At 35.2% G+C, this 21,792-nt stretch overlaps 1 protein-coding gene across 5 annotated transcripts in view; it reads right to left on the bottom strand.

Annotated features, from left to right (window-relative positions):
• Positions 1 to 21,792, bottom strand: part of NT5C2 (5'-nucleotidase, cytosolic II) — a 128,901-nt gene that overhangs the window by 41,553 nt on the left and 65,556 nt on the right. For 4 of the 5 annotated variants that reach the window (XM_012770366.3, XM_012770303.3, XM_012770323.2 and 1 more), the window contains 2 exons: positions 21,514 to 21,634; positions 1,055 to 1,128 (listed from right to left, as the gene is read on the bottom strand). In XM_012770366.3, coding sequence (XP_012625820.1) covers positions 1,055 to 1,128; positions 21,514 to 21,614 — 175 coding nt within the window. In that variant the 5' untranslated portion in view covers positions 21,615 to 21,634. Of the gene's footprint in view, positions 1 to 1,054; positions 1,129 to 12,738; positions 13,505 to 21,513; positions 21,635 to 21,792 lie in introns of those variants that run through there. The other variant, XM_012770332.3, reaches the window with a different exon arrangement.

Here is a 21,792-nt window from a genome sequence, read left to right as displayed (position 1 = left end):
AAAAACGAATGACAAAGAGTATGGAAGGAAACGAAAAATTCAAATCAAATATACTGCATATGTATATTTTGAATAAATTGGTGAAAAATCATGGCCACATTTTTGTGGCAAGTACCTGCATGTGTTCACCTTTGTACGTTTATATTATTGATTTACATCTGTGGTCTAAATTGAACATCAAATTGAGATTTGTCTAATTTGAGATGAAAGTTGGTTTCCTAACACTGCTATTTATATAAATACTTCCTGAAGATAAGTGATTTTATGCATTTTAAGATTTTTGTGTAAAGACAAACATTTTTAGAGATAATTTCTAAAAGATTATTTTCTGATTGTCACAGTTGCACACACATGTGCACACACATGCATGCCTGCACACATTGTCAACTTTATCCCTCATCCCTATCACTTCTTAAATGACATGTTCACCAAACTGAAAATATTTTACTTAATAAGTTCCAAAAAGATGTTATAACTATTGACTAATACATTGATTATTTCAAATACATTTCAAAGACAAGAGGGGAAAAATAGCACAGTGCTGGTGTTTAAGGACTATATGATAACAAACAAAACTAATAGCTCTAGTTGTTAAAAAACCTTTTACATATTATGTGTACAATCATTTCAATGGAAAATGACATTGTCCATTTGTCCTAATATCATATTAAAATTTTTAACTGATAAAAATTTACCTTTTGGTAGACTGAGAGATGCAAAATTTTATACCTTAGGAACAGTTTAATAGAGTAAAGGTCAAAAATGCCCAAATATATCCACTAAGGTATGATTTACCATATTGTTTCTTATCAGGGTGTCTAAATAATATAATTCAATACTTATTCTACCTAAGTATACAAATTCATAAAGCAAATCTCAAGGATATCTGATAACTTCAATATTCACAAATCTCAGCAGAAGCAGCTTGATAATAAGAGTTTCTGGAAGCCAAATATATAATTAAATCCATAAGTATGTATTGAATTGCCTACTGCAGACCCATTGTGTTATACTCAATGCAGCATTTCTTAAGCAATCAGAAATTGCTACTCACCAGCAAGGGTGTAATCCATATCAAAACCAAAACACTTTATTTTCTCCATGGCTAAACTTCGGTTCACAAACACCCTATACAAGAGAGTAAAAAATGTTATCTCAATTAATATTGGAAAAGAAATTTTGAAGTTTAATGAAGTTTTTTGGCTATTTTTCTAGATCTTCTCATTTATTTTTCCAACTGATTTTTTAAATTTTACTTTTTAAATATTATTGCATGTATTTAAGGTATACATATTTTGATATATTAATTCTTATCTTGATATACATATACACAGTGATTACTATATCCAAATTAACATATCTATTATCCTATATAGTTACCTCTTTTGTGTAAGAGTACCTAAAATCTACTCTTTTGACAAATTACCAGTATGCAATATCATTAACTATAGCCCTCAGTTGTATATTACATCTCTTATTCACCCTACATAACTGCAACTTTGTATCCTTTGATCTACAACTTCTCATCCTTTCCCAACCACTGTTTTGCTCTGTTCCTATGCTTTTGGGTTTTTTTGTTTGTTTTAAATTCTACATATAAGTGAGACCATGTAATATTTTTCTTTCTGTGTCTGGCTTATTTCACTTAGCATAATGTCCTCTATGTTCATCCATGCTGTTGCAAATGGTAGACTCTCCTTTTTTAAGGCTGAATAATATTCCATTGTGTGTGTGTACCCACACACAATTTCTTTATCCATTCATATGTTCCATCAACAGATAGTTTGGTTGTTTCCATATCTTGGCTATTGTGAATAATGCTGCAATGAACATGGGAGTACAGATATCTTTACACGGTGGTAATTTCATTTCTTTTGGTTATATACCCAGAAGAGGAATTGCTGAGTCATGTGGTAGCTCCACTTTCAGTTTCTTTAGGAAACTTTATACTATTTTCCATAGTGGCTGCACCAATCTACATTCCCACCAAAGGTGTACAAGACTTCCCTTTTCACCACACCATTGCCAACATTTGTTATTTCTTATCTTTTTGATAAAAGCCATTCTAATAGGTGAGAGGTGGCATCTCATTATGGTTTTGATTGGCATTTCCCTGATGATTAATGATGTTAAGCCCCCTTTCATATACCTGTTGGCCATCTGTATGTCTACTTTGGAGAAATGTCTATTCGGGTCCTTTGCTCATATTGGAGTTATTTGGGTATTTTGCTATTGAGTTTTGTGATTTCCTTATATATTTTAGATATTAACCCCTTATCAGACATATGAGTGGCAAGTATTTTCTCAATCCATAGACTGCCTTTTTATTTTGTTGACTGTTTTCTTTGTTGTGCAGAAGCTTTTTAGTTTGAGGTAGTCTCACTTGTTTATTTTTGCTTTTGTTGACTGTGCTTTTGGTGTCCTATCCAAAAAATCATTACCAAGACCAATGTCAAAGAAACTTTCCTGTTTTCTTCTAGATTTTCTCATTTAAATACCAATATTAAGATTCAAAATAAAAATTATTCAAGTCTTTCTTATACCATAAGTGAAATCAGATATTATACAAAAATATATGGACTTGTTCATTGTATCCTGGCATTAACAATGCTGTGTATTCAAGATTTCAGGGAAGAGGCTCTCCTTTCCAAAGTCTGACCCCATAAAGTAAGCTTACTTTTGAGATTTTATAATTCATTAATGTATTTATAAGCTTTTTAATAAACAAAGATCAACTTGGAGCCTACCCAAGACATAAATATAGATTCATTCATAGTGTCTACTATATGCCAGGTACTACAATATGGCATTGAACAAGAGTAACTGCCCTCATGAAACTTATCCCTTTGCACTCACTTGCTTTTTTCTTGATTCCTTTATTCTACTCAGGATTTAATTTTTTAAATACCCCAGATTTTACAAAGCGCGGCAGTAAAATAAAAAACTGGAGTTTCTTTTCATACAAACTTATTTATTTGGATTTTTTATATTTCAAATTATTGATACATTCAAAGAGTAATTTTAATCTCTGTAATTTTTGCTAATTACAAAAATTAGCAAAAATTTTTGTGTCGAGTCACACTCGACATCCAAGTGCAAAGGGTTATATTTTAACTTACTATCTTTATCCTTGAGGAACTCAGCCTACTAGGAGAGTCATAAGCGAATAACTACAGCAATTCAATAAGTGCTATAAAATAATATGGAGGAAACAGCACCAGTTGCTTTAGAGAGGTCAGGAAAAGATGTTGAGCTGAATCTTAAACAATCAGTAGATGTTTTCCAGTAGGACAAAACAAGAAAGGCAAAGCAGGCAGAATAAAGAAGCAAGGAAAAGGTTTACAGTGAACTACAAATCATTTATTGTGGCTGGAGCTGAGGAGCTTTCATTGGTTTTGCTTTTCTGTTTCTGCAGAAGGTTTTCAGGGGAGTCACAATGAGGGAAAGTGTAATAAAAGCTATGAAGCTAAAAAGGTTAGCAAGGGTCAAAATCATGAAGACTTTATATGCCACACAATGGAGTCTGGACTTCATCTTGCAGGCAAGAACAAAATATCAGATTTTGAGGAAATGAAATAATCAGATTCAAATTTCAGGAAGATCACTATGAAGACATAGGGAAAACTCTACATATAATAGCGTGGTAGGCCGGGCGCGGTGGCTCACGCCTGTAATCCTAGCACTCTGGGAGGCCGAGGCGGGTGGATTGCTCAAGGTCAGGAGTTCGAAACCAGCCTGAGCAAGAGCGAGACCCCGTCTCTACCATAAATAGAAAGAAATTAATTGGCCAACTAATATATATATAGAAAAAATTAGCTGGGCATGGTGGCGCATGCCTGTAGTCCCAGCTACTCGGGAGGCTGAGGCAGGAGGATTGCTTGAGCCCAGGAGTTTGAGGTTGCTGTGAGCTAGGCTAATGCCACGGCACTCACTCTAGTCTGGGCAACAAAGCGAGACTCTGTCTCAAAAAAAATAAATAAATAAAATAATAGCGTGGTAGATCATCACCATGATGGTCTTTTGTGGTAAGCTTCAACCACCTTTGAATATAAAGATACTCTTTCCATCTGATCCCCAGCTTAGTAACCAAAATTAAAACTGCATGGCTTATCTTCTTATTACCAAACCTTTTCTTCACTTTCATTTGAGAAGTATGAGAAATTAGAATGATACAGATCAACAGATCTGAAACTTTGGTGTGCATCAAAAATCACAATCACCTAGTAACTTGTTAAAAATAAAGATGCCTGGGCTTGGCTCCCCATCCAAGGTCTCCAAAGAGGAGTAATTGTGAGACCCCATTTCTACAAAAAATAAGAAAAATTAGCTGGACATGGTGGTATGCACCTGTAGTCCTAGCTACTTGGGATGCTGAGGCAGGAGGACTGCTTGAGCCCAGGAGTTTGAGCTATGATCATGCCATTGCACTCTTGCCTGGGTGACAGGGGACCCTGTCTCTTAAAAAATTAAAATTAAAAAAATTAAAAAACAAAACTGTTACCTTCTCTATTTCTCTGAAAAATATGAAAATCATTTAATCTATCTCACTGGCATAGCTACTGTGCACATTAAATTAGCTCTATAGAACTGTTAGCTCCTGAGAGAGATGTTACATAAAATATATATGCTTTTTTCCCCCTAAGAAAACCTGGTCTCCTGAAAAATCGGTATTTTTTTTTTTTTTTTTTTTTTTTTTTTATCTTGGGTTAATAGCAGATGGGAGATTACCTGCAAGGATGATGTGTATAAAAGAAAAAAAAAAAAAAAAAAAAAAAAAAAAATAGCAGATGGGAGGGAGAGAAAAGAGTAGTGGATAGCTACTCTTAGAAGAAAGATATAAGGAGCTAGAAGATAAATGATAGCCACCTAAACCTCCTTTTTTTTTTTTTTTTTTTTTTTTTTTTTTTTTTTGATACAGGGTCTTGCTTTATCTCCCAGGCTAGAGTATCATGGCGTCAGCCTCGCTCACAGCAACCTCAAACTCCTAGGTTCATGCAATCCTCCTGCCTCAGCCTCCTGAAGACTACAGGCACACACTACCACACCTCACTAATTTTTTCTATTTTTAGTTGCCTGGCTAATTTTTTTTTCTATTTTTTTTAGTAGAGACAGGGTCTTGCTCTTGCTTAGGCTGACCTCGAACTCCTGAGCTCAAGCAGTTCTTCCACCTTGGCCTCTCAGAAAGCTAGGATTACAGGCGTGAGTCACTACGAATGGCCTAACCTCCTTTTTAAAAAATACTCTCAACCTCAAAATACCACCATGATCCTTTTACCACTTCATCAAACTTCACCCTGCTATTACTGATAAAAGTATTATCTTTTCCCAGTTATATAAATTCTTCTGAAAGCACAACAGGGGTAAAAGACATAAAATAATGGGTATAACTCTAGAAACTAAATGCCACTACTGAAGGCTTTTCAAACAGATTCTCAATTCAGACTAGGAGGCCAAGTGGATCAAATCCTTGATAAGAGCCCTAGCAGCTGATAGGCCTAAAATATTCTATGGGAATACAGGCAGGAATGAATTGAGGAAGACTCTTGTTCTTGTGATACAATCCAGGAGAAAGGTATCTGGAACCACATAATAAAAGAAACAGCTTTGGTTCTCATAGATGATAGATGCTAGCTGGTGTCAGGCACAGCTAAAGTCACAGGAAAAAAAGAGATTGCTATTTCTTCCTGATCTAAGTCTAAATAAAGGCGGGAAAAAGAGAGAGGGAGAGAGAGACTCCGCTAATGTCAATCAGTGCTAAAGGTAGAAAGAAAGTATCAACGATTCCAGTCAAGTAGTTTACCAATTTCTTTCTTGGCCAGAAAAAAAAGATTAACCCTGTACTGCCATGAAAATCTATCAAATAATATATATTTTTTAAGGATATAAAGATTATAATGTGCCTTTATTAACCATGTAAACTAGAGTTTACATGGTTAGAATAACAGTTTTATTTGTATCCTCATAATATGATGAAATAAAAGGGAAAAAAATTTGAAGCTTTTAAAAAATTCCAGGCAGTAGCATTATATGCCCAAAATTTAGTGGAAACGGAGGCTTTTAAGCATATGTATAAACATTATTAAATCACATATCTGATAAGTTAATCCAGTAAAACAAACCACGTTTTAAAAAGTATGTATTAGAACATCGAGAGGGCAAAATGTATACAAGTACTAAATTATTAAATAACAATTTCTTTTGCTACTGGGGGAGCTGTTTTGAAATAGTCATTTGTATAAAAAAGTAAATCAGACTATCTATTAACATTAAAACTTTTCTTCACACTTAAAAAAAAAAGAATAACATAGTTTAAGAATATGAAAATCTGATTTGCCAAAATATTCACTGCTAAGTATCAAATTGCACCTCTCTTTAGTCACATTAACTATTCAATCAACACACTGAATGTCTATTGTAAAGCAGGTACCATTTTGTGACATATTTCATAGAAGCTGTTCTTCAGGAAGTAACCAGAGCTAGGAAAGACTTTATAAATGCCTAAAATTAGGAAATATGATGTTTTCCTATGAGGATCTTCCACCAAATACACTTTATCTTTTCATTTTTATTCAAAATAAGTACTCTAAACCACAAAAGCAATCCCTGAACTTAAAAAAAAATCACACCTGTCTCCCCCTAAATCATTTCTATTATAATGTTTGTGAAAAAGAAGAACTTCATATATATTCTCATCTCTCCTTTTTTCTTTTCCTAATTTGGACTATCAACCATAAGGGGAGGGGCAGTATGGAATTAAATCAAATTTGTTGTATGACTATCAGAGTGTATAAGCAAAGCTATAATGACAAAATGGAACAGCTGCATTATGGAGAACTGCAATAAGCCAAGTATAGTTATGTGGCTACATATGGTAAGGTTTACAAAGATAATAAACACTCAAATGCTGAAAGTATGCATTGACTTCAGCATAGAGGCACCCTTGAGCCTGAAATACCATGTCTCCAGGATACAGTCTTCAAGAGAAACTAATCTCCTAGCCTCAAACTAATTATTATTCTTCACTGAGATTATAACAAAACAAAGTGTTAGGTACTATATCAACTAAAAGGTACTATATCAATTAAAAGACTGGCTCACTGCCCCACCACATGTTTCAAAGCAAAAAGATTTATCTGCCTTGGGAAATCCAAAAATTTCTATTGGCCCAAGATCTTGACTGTACCTTTGCCAATGCCAGTTTATTGTGTCACATTTCTAAATTATTAACCAGTGGAACATTCTCCACCTCTTATGTTCAGGAGCTTGAACATATCTGTGAAATTAACTTTCCAAAGCTTGTTTTAAAAAAAAAGCACCACATTGCCACCCTAGAAAGCATGACTAAACTAAGCATCCAACTTTAAAACACAATCATTAGCCAGAAATTCCAACGTACTAAGTCATTTGCAAATTGCAGATTTGAGCATTAACAAAAGAAATAATCTCTAGGATACAGACAGGTACACTGTAAAACCAGGCACAGACTTCAATATAAAAACAAATATAACAGCTTTTATCATACTCTACGGCAATAAAGCATGAAATCTGAAGAAACTCTATTCAATATAAATATTAACCATAAGAAATAAAAACATAAATATATTGTGCTTTAAGAATAGGGATCCAATATTTTCACACTTAAGTAACATGAACATGCAATTTACTTAATTTGAAATTTTGTAAATAGCAAACTCTTAATGGTTTTGAGATTTAACTTGTAATTCAAAGCATTACCTCATCTGTCACTGGTTGCCGTTTTGTAAAATGTGAAACTATCTGAGTCAACTAGTTCTTGAAGTCACATAACAAAATTCTTCTTAAAGTCCCTAGTATAATTTTTTTTATGACTTTAACTTAACTTCAAAAATATTGTTTAGTCTGAATCAGGCCCCTCAATAGCATGTATCTTCTGAGACAGTGCTGGAGAAAACACCTCTGTGTCTAATTTAACTTGTCATTGGATATCACTGTTGCTCCACACAAATCCATTTGGAATAGAATTTCTTTGGCAATGGTGAGCTTTATCTGTAACTCCTCCCCTTGCCTAGGAGTCACAATTTCCTGGCCAAGTGCCCAAAAACAGTTACTACAACAAATGAGACTAAGGATTCAAGTATAAAATCTTCTTGGGCATCTGTTTTCGTTACGGGTTTCTGTAATTATACATTCAAAGTTTGCTATTACAATCAAGAAAAGAAAAAGTTACAAGTGCATTTTTCAGAGAGCAAATTGAAATTATGAGCCAAATCAAATGGTATGTGTCCCCCTTTTTTTTTTGGAGACAGAGTTTCACTCTGTTGCCTGAGCTAGAGTGCCATGGCATCAGCCTGGCTCACAGCAACCTCAAACTCCTGGGCTCAAGCAATCTTCCTGCCTCAGCCTCCTGAGTAGCTGGCACTCCAGGTGAGCACCACCATGCCTGGCTGACTTTTTATATTACACATTTTTACTTAATAGAAAAATGCTATAATGTGGATTTTTGTTGAAAATCTAATCCCCAAACTAGTTCCCATTTCTGCTATTCGCACTCCCATTTTCCCACTCAAGCTTAAAATCTAGTTATCTTGTGATTGTTTCCTCTCCCTCAAATCTATATCCAATCATCTCATGTACCTTCATTTAAATTACCAAATGTCTCTGGAGTCCAGATCTTCCATTCCATTCACACTGCTAACCACATGTCCGGGTCCTCATTAATTCTCCAGCAGTCATTTGCCCTTGAACTGATGCCGAATTAATTACTTTGAAGTAGTGCTACTCAAAGTGTGGTCCGCAGACTAATGTGGTCTGTGAACGTTTGTTACTAATCCATGACATGATACATACAGAAATTGCAAGGCATTTAGAAACTTTTATACCAATTTGACGGGGAAATTTTGTTTGTTGAATGTAATAAAAATGTAAGCTACATTTGTTTCTTCATTTTTCTAGTAATTCATTTTTATTCTATTTTATAAATACATCAATTTGAAACAGATTGGAAATTTTTTATAAGCTGGTTCTCCACCACAGTTTGAGAAGCACTATCCTAAAGTCCATCTCTAATCATGTCACTCTCTTATCTAATAACCTTTAGTCATTGCTTATTACCTACCCAACTATTAATTACAAATTCTTGGATCTTCAAAAAGTTCTAAACCTTTCAACATTTTGCCAAAATCAGTTTGATCTTATATTGCTTCATATCATGCATCTTTTGCTCTAATAATCAAAGAGAACTACTTGCTATTTCCTAAATAAGCCGTAAGGCCTGGTTTGTGCTATTTCCTATACTTGAAATGCCCACCTCAGTTATTGCTATCCTATTATTATTCAAGACCCTGCATCTCAAGTGATCACTTCGAGAGACTACATTTTTATTCCCTGCATTACATATCCTTGGAGCACCTGTATTTTCCCAAAGATATTCCTTTGAATATAAATAATCTACAAATTTTTTATTTACAAAATTTTAAATCAACAAGTTGAGGAGGAGCTTCTCAAGTCTTATTCTCCCATTAACTTTATTGAGGTATAATTTACCTAAAATAAAATTCACCCATTTTAAGTGGAGAGTTTGGTGAGTTTTGACACCTATATACACTTATGAAACAACTACCACAATCAAGATGTAAAATATTTCCTTCAACGCAAAAATATTCCTTTATGTCTTTCAACCTTTGGCCCCAAGCTATCACTGATCTGTGCTTTCTGTCACTACAGTTTTCACATAAATGGAATCTAACATTATTTTGTGTGTCTGGCTTCTTTCCCTTAGCATAATACTTCTAAAATTCATTCATATTGTTGCATTTATCATATTTAGTTCTTTTATTTCTGAGTACTCCATTGTATGGTTATACCGAAATTTGTTTAATCCATTCAGTTAATGGACATTTGGGTTGTTTACAGTTTTTGACTATTATAAATAATGCTGCTATGAACAGTCACATACAAATCTGTGTGGACACATCTTTTCATTTCTCTTGGGTAAATATCTAAAAGTGAGATTACTAAGTCATCTGATAAACATATGCTTAACTTGAAAAGACATTGCCAAAACTCTTCTATTTTGCAGTCTCACGAGTAATGCATGAGAGTTCCAGTTGCTCCACATTGTCAAGTGTTTTTAATTTTAGCCATTCTAGTGTATGTGCTCATAGTGTTATCTCGTTGCATGGTTTTATTTGTACTTCCTTAATGACTGATGATGAAGAGCATCTCTCAAGTGCTTACTTGCCATATTCTCTTTTGTAAAGTATTTATTCAAATATTTTGCCCATTTTTAAACTGGGTTTTCTTATTATTGTGTGATAAGAATTCATTTTTAAATTCTGGATTCAAGTCTTTTATCAGCTATAAATGTATTGAGAATATTATCTCCCACTCTGTGGCTTGCCTTTAAATTTTCTTAATGATGTCTTTTAAAAAGCAGACATTCGTTTTTTTTTAATTTTGATGAAGCCCAAATTATCGATTTTGTCTTATAATTTTTTATGTATTCTATCTAAGAAATCCTTACCTAAATCAAAGTCACAAAGACTATATTTAGGTGTATGATCCATTTTGTGTTATTTTTACGTATGGTTTGAGGTAAAGGTCAAAATTCATTTTTTTCTATATAAATGTTCAGTTGTTCCAGCACATCTGTCAAAAACACTAACCTTGGCCGGGCACTGTGGCTCACGCCTGTAATCCTAGCTCTTGGGAGGCCGAGGCGGGCGGATTGCTCAAGGTCAGGAGTTCAAAACCAGCCTGAGCAAGAGCGAGACCCCGTCTCTACTATAAATAGAAAGAAATTAATTGGCCAACTGATATATATATAAAAAAATTAGCCGGGCATAGTGGCACATGCCTGTAGTCCCAGCTACTTGGGAGGCTGAGGCAGAAGGATCACTCGAGCCCAGGAGTTTGAGGTTGCTGTGAGCTAGGCTGACGCCACGGCACTCACTCTAGCCTGGGCAACAAAGCGAGACTCTGTCTCAATAAAAAAAAACAAAAAAAAACAAAACACTAACCTCTTGCCATTGAAAGACCTTGACTTCACTGACGAAAACTGAAACTGAAAACTGAAAACCCACATTATGTAGGTTTATGAACTCCCAATTTGGTTTCATGATACACTAATACCACCACTGTCTCGATTACTATAGGTTTACACAAGGCTCAAATAAATTTTTGGTGATTTAACTCTAATAACAAGCTTTTTCCCCTATTACCATTAGGGAAATATTTCATAGATACCGAATGATAACACCCTGTACTAAATGTCAATATCACACATAGGATAACAGTGAAAATAAGAATTCTTTTCTCTCAAAGCACAAAGTTCGTTCATTTATTTCTAAAGACAGCATAGAAGATAAAAGGTAACAGATTTCATTTATATAATCCATGTACTTGCTCATTCACTTGCTCCTTATCTATTCATACAGTTCAGGACTGCCTCAGAGGCGCATGAGATAAACCTAAAAGAGTATCTCAGCCCTTATAGTATCCTTTGCCTTATAAAGGTCCCTCTAATTTTCTAACTAACTAATTTTCTAAGCCTAACATATGCTTTACTATGGGGGGAAAACCAATACTAATTGCTTCCCAAGAATTTTAACTGCATCTAGAAATATACATCTTAAAACTACAATTTAGCTTTATAAACAACTATGTGTACAAAACTGACAAATATCCCAACATTTTTAATAGTCATTATCAAAAAAATTGTTTAACAACTGCTGATTTGTAGCCGCTACTAGAAGGAAAGAAAACACACAAACCTAAAGAGGCAGTCCTTTTTTAATTTTCACATTTAAAAGAAACCTCAAAATTCTAGTGATGTTATGAGAGATCTAAAAATAATACAGAATTATTTATATCCCTGGTTGGTCTCTTTATTCAATAAGGAGGTTTAAACAGCAATAAAGTAGGCCAATTTTATAATCATAATCAATACATGATTAGGTTAAAAGAAATTACAAACACAAGGTTCTGGAACCACTCCAAAATTTTTTGTACAACAAAAGAACTAGAAAAAGATTTAGTATCTTCTAAAATGTCAAAATTAAAATTTTACTGTACTTTCAAGGATTTTTTTGAGAGATCTATGTCCTATTTTATCAAAGGCAATATTAACCAGGTCTAATTATGCTTGAAGGCTAGACATGAAATAATGAACAGTATGTAGTCATTAATTTGTCACTTATAGTAGTCACAAAAAGAGAATTAGTAATAATTCAGACTCTGAAGCATAAGAGAAAGTAATATAAAAACAATAAAACCCTAACACAGATTTCATATTACAAAGCAAAGAAGAATAGGAAATTCTACTCTCATTTATTTTTTGTCTACATTTCCCAGAAAGAAACAAAATCATAGGCTGCTTTTCACTAAATCTTTCACACCATTTCTAAAGTTACAATTTATTTTAAAATGCCTTTGAATTTTTAAACTTCCCTTAATTCTTTGGTAAACCACTACTGTTTGCTTCCAATCTTCATAAATACATTCTACTAAAAAACAAAATGAGTTTACCACAGGGTAAACAAAGTACTTATATCTTACTAAATTCCTATTAAGATTAGCCATCCTTAATGCTGTCTCTGAAAACATCAATAGTAACTTTACATTAGATTACACATGATGAATTTCTTTCAATCTCTGCCTCCACCTCCATACTCCGACTGGCAGCATTGCTTATTAATCTTCCAATTCATTCAGATGATACCTCTTCACTGAGAAAAATGCAAGAAAGAATAAACAACTCACCCTTCCTTAGACATTCTCAAAGATCTACTTCCTCTGGATGAGAATACAGGATCAACAAACAAGCTTCACTGATCTCTTGAGAACTGTAGCTCATTTGTTAAAGCACAGAGAACTCAGGCCCCGAGAGGCCCAACAAATTCGGGCACAATGCCGAACCCTAACTAGGCAATATCTCAGTGACCAATATCTTCAGCTTTAAATACTTAAAAACGTTAAGAATAATAGGAAAAAATTGGCAACCAAGAAAAATAACTAAGGGACTGAACTGTTTAAGACTGGCCAGTTAAGGAGACAATCCAAATGGCAAGTTCCCGTAAGAGACAGGGACGTTACTGGCAAACACAGAAAAAGCAAATTTACCCCCTAATGAGGCCCTCCAACAGTACGCAAACAATGTGAGTTTCACAGAATCCAGTGGCCCTGGTAGGTCAAAATCATTTTTAGTTTACTCTGGGGGAGGAGTGAGGTGCAGAGGGGAGCAGGATAAATAATTTTATATTTTAATTATCAGTTTAGTTATTTCCTCCCTTAAAAAATGAACAATGTGAACTACAAAGAGAAGGAAGTATTTATGTGCCGCTCATATTACAGGAGAAACCTAAAGTATTTCCACACTGAGGTCTTTTTTTCCGATTTCATTAACTGCTTTTAAGAAAACATCTGTGTTCACAAATATTTCACTCCATTGCCTGAAAATTTCAGCTCATGTGAAAAGATATTTACAGATCTTTGGCATATGGGAGATAAATCAAGAACATTCTAAAGGTTAATTCCAAATCTCAGAGCCAGCTGAGGTTTGAAAGAAAAACATCTGCAACATTCCTGCCTCCTGACCAATATAATGCATAGGGATTATGCAACAAGGGAAGGAATAAACAAATCTGCTAAAGTCTGAGAACACTGAGATGGCAAATAAGTCCTCCCAGTGGTGATTCAAGTTAAAAATAAAATATACATGCCTTAAAGAAATACTACATGAATTAAAACTTACATTTTAAGAAAACCTTTATCTCCTTAAATATTATCTGAATATCTTACCATAAGGTTTCTATTATTTATTAAAATGTTTAGTCACCAATTAAAAGCACTATTATTATTTTCAATTTACTTAGAAAGGCAGTATGGCATAATGGAAAGAGAATGAACATTGGAACAACTAAATTTAAATCCCAGCTCCTCTACTTTCTGGCTTTGAAATCTTGAATAAACCTAAACTTAACCTAAACCTGAGCTTTTTAATCTACAGAAGGGAGATAACATCTAATAGAGTTGTTGTCTGTCATATATAAGCACTCAAAGAACTGTTGTAATTTGAGGGTAGGGGAACAGATAAAGGAACTAGATTGTCAAGTATTCACTAATATATCTCTTGGTCTTGGAACTACTGACCTCAAGTTTTTGTTTTGTTTTTTTCTTTTTTTTGTGGGTTTCTTCAAGCTGAATGTCTTAGGAAATACCTTTCTTTAAACCTAAATCTCAAATTTTACATGAATATGAAGGACTTCCATTGATTATCCTCAAACCAAATTCCATAAATATAAGAACACAAACTGAACATGGAAAAATGATCTAATCTTTTAGAGTGCCAACTTCCCACGGATTCCCTGGATTTTCAGCTGTGGTATCACAGCTCAGTGTGGTGGAAATAAATGTAATTACTATTTTAAGACTTTATTACTGGCCAAGAGAAAGGAAAACAAAAATTCTCACTTGAGCAGAGGGTACACACTTAAAGGAGCCTCTTATGCAAAAGGTAAGGCATTATCTAGAGATGATTAGCTCTTTCAAACTTCATGCATACATTCTACAAATATTTACTGAATGTCTCATGTCTCTATGTGTCAGTTACCAGTCATACTGAGATAAACGTGGCAGTCCTTGATTTCTAATGAGCTCTAAGTCTAGTGGAGGAGGCCCATTCAAAATCAGTTAAAAAATAGTGTGTAATCATAGTATTAGAGATAGGCACAACAGAGAGGTGCACCTATATCCTCTTGGCTGAGTCTTATTAAAAGACAAGATGAGGTGTTTTGTTTTTTTAAAAAAACTGACACTGTAGTAAGTTCCTTATATATCTACTATCTCATTTAATCCTTGCAAGAACTCTATGAGGTAGAAATTATTCCAGTTTCATACATGACAATATAAAAGTTTATAAAAGTTAAATACTGTGATTCTAAAGAAATAGAATAATCCAAAATGCTAACCCAGGCTCTTAACCACCATGCTAAAAGTATTCCCAGGTGTGTTAGATATTAACAGGCTAGAAGGAAAAGAGGGAGTAGAGAACATTACAACAGAAGAGGAATCATGAACAAAACAGCAGAGTGAAACGTTTGTGTGTGTGTGTGTGTGTGTGTGTGTGTGTGTGTGTGTGTGTGTGTAGGGGGGGAACCCCAACTAGATGCAGTTCAGAGTTGACAGAACACAGAATCTAAGGAGGGGAGCTATTCAACATAAAAGTGGAAAGGAAAAGATCAGTCTTAGAGGATTTTAAGGGATTTAGAATTTATACAGTGGCATGCTCAATGTGATGCCACTAAAGGTTTTAAGCAGGATAACATGATTTTAAAAAATGAACTTGGGCCAGGCACGGTGGCTCACACCTGTAATCCTAGCACTCTGGGAGGCCGAGGCGGGAGGATTGCTTGAGGTCAGGAGTTCAAAACCAGCCTGAGCAAGAGCAAGACCCCGTCTCTACTATAAATAGAAAGAAATTAATTGGCCAACTAATATATATATAGAAAAAATCAGCCGGGCATGGTGGCACATGCCTGTAGTCCCAGCTACTCAGGAGGCTGAGGCAGGAGGATTGCTTGAGCCCAGGAGTTTGAGGTTGCTGAGAGCTAAGCTGACACCACGGCACTCACTCTAGCCTGGGCAACAAAGCAAGACTCTGTCTCAAAAAAAAAAAAAGGGAAAAAGAAAAAATTAGCCAGGTATGGTGGCGTGTGCCCATGGTCCCAGCTACTCAGGAGGTCGAGAAGGAAGGATAGCTTGAGCCCAGGAGTTTGAGGTTGCGTTGAGGTACACTAATGCTACACCACTCTAGCCCAGGTGACAGAGCAAGACTTGTCTCAAAAAAAAAAAAAAAAAAGAATGTTATAGAACTCAGCATAACTTTCTTGAAATTTATTGAAGTTGTTGCATGTATCAATAGTTTACTTCTGGCCGGGCGCGGTGGCTCACGCCTGTAATCCTAGCTCTCTGGGAGGCCGAGACGGGCAGATTGCTCAAGGTCAGGAGTTCAAAATCAGCCTGAGCAAGAGCGAGACCCTGTCTCTACTATAAATAGAAAGAAATTAATTGGCCAACTAATATATATAGAAAAAATTAGCCGGGCATGGTGGCGCATGCCTGTAGTCCCAGCTACTCGGGAGGCTGAGGCAGTAAGATCGCTTGAGCCCAGGAGTTTGAGGTTGCTGTGAGCTAGGCTGATGCCACGGCACTCACTCTAGCCTAGGCAACAAGTGAGACTCTGTCTCAAAAAAAAAAATAGTTTACTTCTTTTTACTGCTGAATAGTATTTCACACATAGAATGTTGGGGGGGGGAATAAATAAGCTAAAATAAATATTACCAGTTCCTGAACCCTCACTTGTCATTCCTTAGGGATGGGAAACACTAACCAAAGAATTAGAAATATATACATAAAAAAAGTTTTAACAGTTTTGATGCTCTACCTCACTCTTTTTATTCTGACAAGATATATCCCATCTGTATATCATTTAAGGAACATGGCTCCTTAGAATTCCTGAGGACCTATATTTTCCAAATAATTTTCAATTTATAAAATGGCTATTGAAATGTTAACAGTTTATCCATTTGAATACTTGAATTCATACTAAAATGACGGTTTACTCAGCTTGGTTAATGACAAAATTAAAAAGCTAAATTACATTCATGTGATATCCATACGTGTTTAAGAAAGAAAAAAATTAAAATTTATCAACCTGGCCATATCTGTCTGCATATAACCTGATACCTGCTTTTCAAATGAGTTTAAAGTAAGTCATCATAAACATTTCTAAATCTATTAGTGTGCCAAGCTACAGGTACTACAAAATTATTTTTAATATGTACACAAATTCCTTTTCACTCCTTAATAATAAATTTACTTTGATTTGAGAAGAAACCATTATTCAATGGTTTAAATAAATATTGGAATGGCTTTGGAGGCCTAAGTTGCAATTTAAAAAAATTTCAGATAAATACAAATTTCAGATAAATATACAAAGGTTTTTAAAGAACTTTAAAGGTAAGGCAATTGCAATGTCTTTTAAAGTAAGGCAAAAGACTGGTTAAAACAAAAATTCACAAGTCTAATTACTTATCAAATTTTAGTTCAACATGATAAAAACCACTGCTGAATTCATAAGCTGTGTTCCTAGAAAAAAAAGTCAATTCACTGTCACAGAAATTCTGCTATACTGTAATCATCAGAACTTTAAAAGGATAAAACCAAATACCTGACTTCAGCATTCTGGGCACAGTCAATGTGGAGAGCAGATGAAAAATCTAATTGTTCCATTCCTGGATTTGGTAAATATAAATTCTGATCTGTATTGATTGCTATCAGAATCTAGGTGTTCAACAAAGAACTATATAAGAGATAATTTTCTAACCTGCCTCCTTCAAGTCACAATGACATCTAAGCAGCTCAGCCTACATTCTGACCATATGGCAAAACATTCCAAAGAAAGGTTTGGTCTGATGACTATCCTCAGCCCACGAAACTAAACCACCATAATAAGGAAATAGAGGAGGAACAGTCATACATTCTAAAGGCCAGTTTCTTAAATAATGACACATGACCATCATTTCTATAATGAAATTTAGAAGACCAGTATTAAGCAAGAAAAAAAGCTAGAAGTTAGATGTTTATTTACTTAACTACGAATATTTAGCTTCTTCTAAAAGGAAATTCTAAAGCATTATGTAACAATGTATACTTTTTTTTTTTTTTTTGAGACAGAGTCTCGCTTTGCTGCCCAGGCTAGAGTGAGTGCCGAGGCTGCAGCCTACCTCACAGCAACCTCAAACTCCTGGGTTCAAGAGATCCTTCTGCCTCAGCCTCCGGGACTACAGGCATGCGCCACCATACCTGGCTAATTTTTTCTATATATATTAGTTGGCCAATTAATTTCTTTCTATTTTTAGTAGAGACAGGGTCTCACTCTTGCTCAGACTGGTCTTGAACTGCTCACCTCGAGCAATCCGCCCGCCTCGGCCTCCCAGAGTGCTAGGATTACAGGTGTGAGCCACCCCGCCTGACCAACAATGTATACTTTGTGATAACAATCAGCACAGTCTGCTTAACTTAACCAATGATACTTACTCAAATAAATGTCTTTAATAAAAAGCTCTGGAGAATTAAAAAAAAAAATTAAAATAAAAAAATAAATCTGAAAAAATGTGAAAAAAAAAAGCTCTGGAAACAGACTATTCTACCAATTGATCTAACTAGAAAATGAAATTTCTTCGAAATGGTTTCTATTTAACATTTTTAATTAACAAAAGTAAACACTGTTAGATAGGAGGAATAAGTTCAAGAGATGTATTATACAACCTGATGACTGTAGTTAATAGTAAGTGTATTGTATACTTGAAAACTGCTAGGAGAATAGATTTTAAGTGTTATCACAAAAAAAATGATAAGTATGTGAGGTAATGCATGTTTAGTTAGCTTGATTTAGCCATTTAATATATACATATTTTAAAACATTGTTATATACCATAAATATATACATTTTGGCAATATAATAAAAAATGGATACATAACTTCTTTAAAGCAAATACTTGCAAGAGTATAAGAACCCAATTTTTCTTTTTTTCTTTTTTGTTTTTTTAAGACAGAGTCTTACTCTTCTGCCTGGGCTAAAGTGCTGTGGCATCAGCATAGCTCAGAGCAACCCCAAAATCCAGGGCTCAAGCAGTCCTTCTGCCTCAGCCTCTGAAGTAGCTGGGACTACAGGTCTGCACCACCACACCCAGATAATTTTTTCCACCTTTAGATGTCTGGCTAATTTCTTTCTACTTAGTAGAGACGGGGTCTTGCTCTTGTTCAGGCTGGTCTTGAACTCCTGAGCTCAAGCAATCCTCCCACCTTAGCCTCCCAGAGTGCTAGGATTACAGGTATAAACCACCACGCCCGGACCCAATTTTTCTATATTAAAATATTTTTCTCAATGATCTAAAAAATAAATCAAACCCCTGATGATGCTTTTTTCTTCTATTGTTTCAGATTGCATTTGCTATGTAAATGTTGTAGGGTGCAGAGCCCAACTAAAATCTTCCAGGAAATACCATTCCAAATGAGTCAGAAGTACATTCAGGCTATGACATGTATTAAATACAATTAGGATGTTTACAAGGTGATCTCTCCTTCGTTACATAATTCTAGCCCTTGTTTCCACTGCTAAAAATGTTACATCCTAACCAAATGTATACTTTATAGCATAAACACTAAGCAAATAATTCAACAAAGTATAGAATACCTCTCTTCATAACAATCACTTCCAAATGTGTATGTTGTTTTATTTACATAGACACACATAAACACTCCCTTTTACATTTTAACATGCCATATCCTTTCTATTGTACGTGTACATAAAAAAAAATGCCATATGTAAAGTCTCACACACAGAAGGGAATCATGAGTACTCACTGATTTTGAGTCTCGATATGAATGTGAAATGTTTTCACTTTTTCAGGGTTTAATGAGTAACAGCAACCCATCACCTAGAAACGCCACATAGTGACCTACTATGAGACAAGTAACACCAGCCTACTTTAAAAACCAACTATTGGCCGGGCGTGGTGGCTCACGCCTGTAATCCTAGCACTCTGGGAGGCCGAGGCGGGCGGATTGCTCGAGGTCAGGAGTTCAAAACCAACCTGAGCAAGACCCCGTCTCTACCATAAAAATAGAAAGAAATTAATTGGCCAACTAATATATATATATATATATAAATCAGCCGGGCATGGTGGCTCGTGCCTGTAGTCCCAGCTACTCGGGAGGCTGAGGCAGGAGGATCACTTGAGCCCAGGAGTTTGAGGTTGCTGTGAGCTAGGCTGACGCCACGGCACTCACTCTAGCCTAGGCAAGAAAGCGAGACACTGTCTCAAAAAAAAAAAAAAAACCAACTATTGATAGAATAATTAACTTTTCAAACACTCAGTACCAAGTCACTATTTTCTTCAATATATTAATAATGAAACAGTAAAATGTTACCTAATTCTGACCTAGCCTTCCTACACAGAAAAGAGTGGACTCAAAATTATTATTTTGTCTGCTTACAAAAACATACCTACACCCGTTTAACCATTTTTCCACTAAGACTTTAAAAGTGATATTGATTTCATCTTTCCTCCAGCTCAGAAACAGCTAAGTGATGATGAATTGTTTTAGACTTTCTGAAGTTCCCATGCAACGTTTTAGCACTGCCAATATATCAGCATCTGTACTTATTCGGGGCTTTCCTGGGGTGGGAAGTAGAGATGGTTCTAGTAGGGCCCAGATCTTACTATCCCACAAATTCACTGAAAATGTAAACTTCTAATTGCTGCCTAAAATGAATTTCTAAATACATTACCTACTTCCAAGTATCTTAGCTACTTAAGATTTGGGTAGAAGCAGGCATTTAATTGAATCTATAAAAAGTGGTAAGTAGGCTGGGCACGGTGGCTCATGTCTGTAATCCTAGCACTCTGGGAGGCCGAGGCGGGAGGATCCTTTGAGCTCAGGAGTTCAAGACCAGCCTGAGCAACAATACCCTGTCTCTACTAAAAATAAAACGAAGTCAGCTGGACAACTAAAAATATATATAGAAAAAAGAAGCCAGGCTTATATATTCTATAAATATATACATATATATTCTATAAATATATATAGAAAAAATAAGCCCAGCTACTTGGGAGGCTGAGGCAGGAAGATTGCTTGAGCCAAGGAGTTTGAAGTTGCTGTGAGCTAGGTTGACGCCACAGCACTCTAGCCCAGGCAACAGAGACTCTGTCTCAAAAACAAAAAAAAAGTGGTAAGTAGGGGACCTGGCGCAGTGGCTCATGCCTGTAATCCTAGCACTCTGGGAGGCCGAGGTGGGAGGATTGCTCGAGGTCAGGAGTTCGAAACCAGCCTGAGCAAGAGTGAGACCCCGTCTCTACTATAAATACAAAGAAATTAATTGGCCAACTAATACATATAGAAAAAATGAGCCGGGCATGGTGGCGCATGCCTGTAGTCCCAGCTACTCAGGAGACTGAGGCAGCAGGATTGCTTGAGCCCAGGAGTTTGAGGTTGCTGTGAGCTAGGCTGCCGCCATGGCACTCACTCTAGCCTGGGCAACAAAGCAAGACTCTGTCTCAAAAAAAAAAAAAAAAAAAAAAGTGGTAAGTAAAAAGAAAATATGATTTAACCATTTAACGAAAAAATGACTTAGAGAAAGTATTAGTCTAAACAAGAAAAATTTACTAATGCCTGGAGTTACAGTCAATCTAACACATAGTAGTCAGTAGATACAATTTTTAAAATCTGTTTGAAAGTTATCATCAGTTTGTAAATAAACGCCAATTAAGAATTTCATTTTTATTAGGTGTAATTTTCTAGCAGCTAAAGACTTCCTTCTCTTAAGGACTTTTATTAATCGAGAACTAGCTATGTGATCTGGGGTAAATTACCTAAATTTCTCCATATGTTAATTTCATCACCTGTAAAATGAAGATAATAAGTGCCCACTTTACAGAGCTGTTTTGAGGATTAAATATACAAAATACTTACCGATGATAGGCTTCTCGACGGTACTTTTTCAAAGCATGCTTATCCATGTTAGCAGGCATATCTGCTGCATTCTGTAACCGATCACTCCAGGAGGTTGTCATTTTAATTATATGGCTGAATTCTAGAAAAGAAAATCAGTAATTTAGTAGCTTAATATTGACATTTGATATCTGATTGTTAAATATATTAGAAAAATTCTAGCTTGGAAACTGCCTAACACAATTACCTATTAAAACATACTGAATATGGTAAATATACTGAAAATTATACTGAGACTTC

Source organism: Microcebus murinus, chromosome 14, assembly GCF_040939455.1.
Source record: "Microcebus murinus isolate Inina chromosome 14, M.murinus_Inina_mat1.0, whole genome shotgun sequence".
NCBI classification, from domain to species: domain Eukaryota; kingdom Metazoa; phylum Chordata; class Mammalia; order Primates; family Cheirogaleidae; genus Microcebus; species Microcebus murinus.
This window is presented reverse-complemented; position numbering and strand designations above follow the sequence as displayed.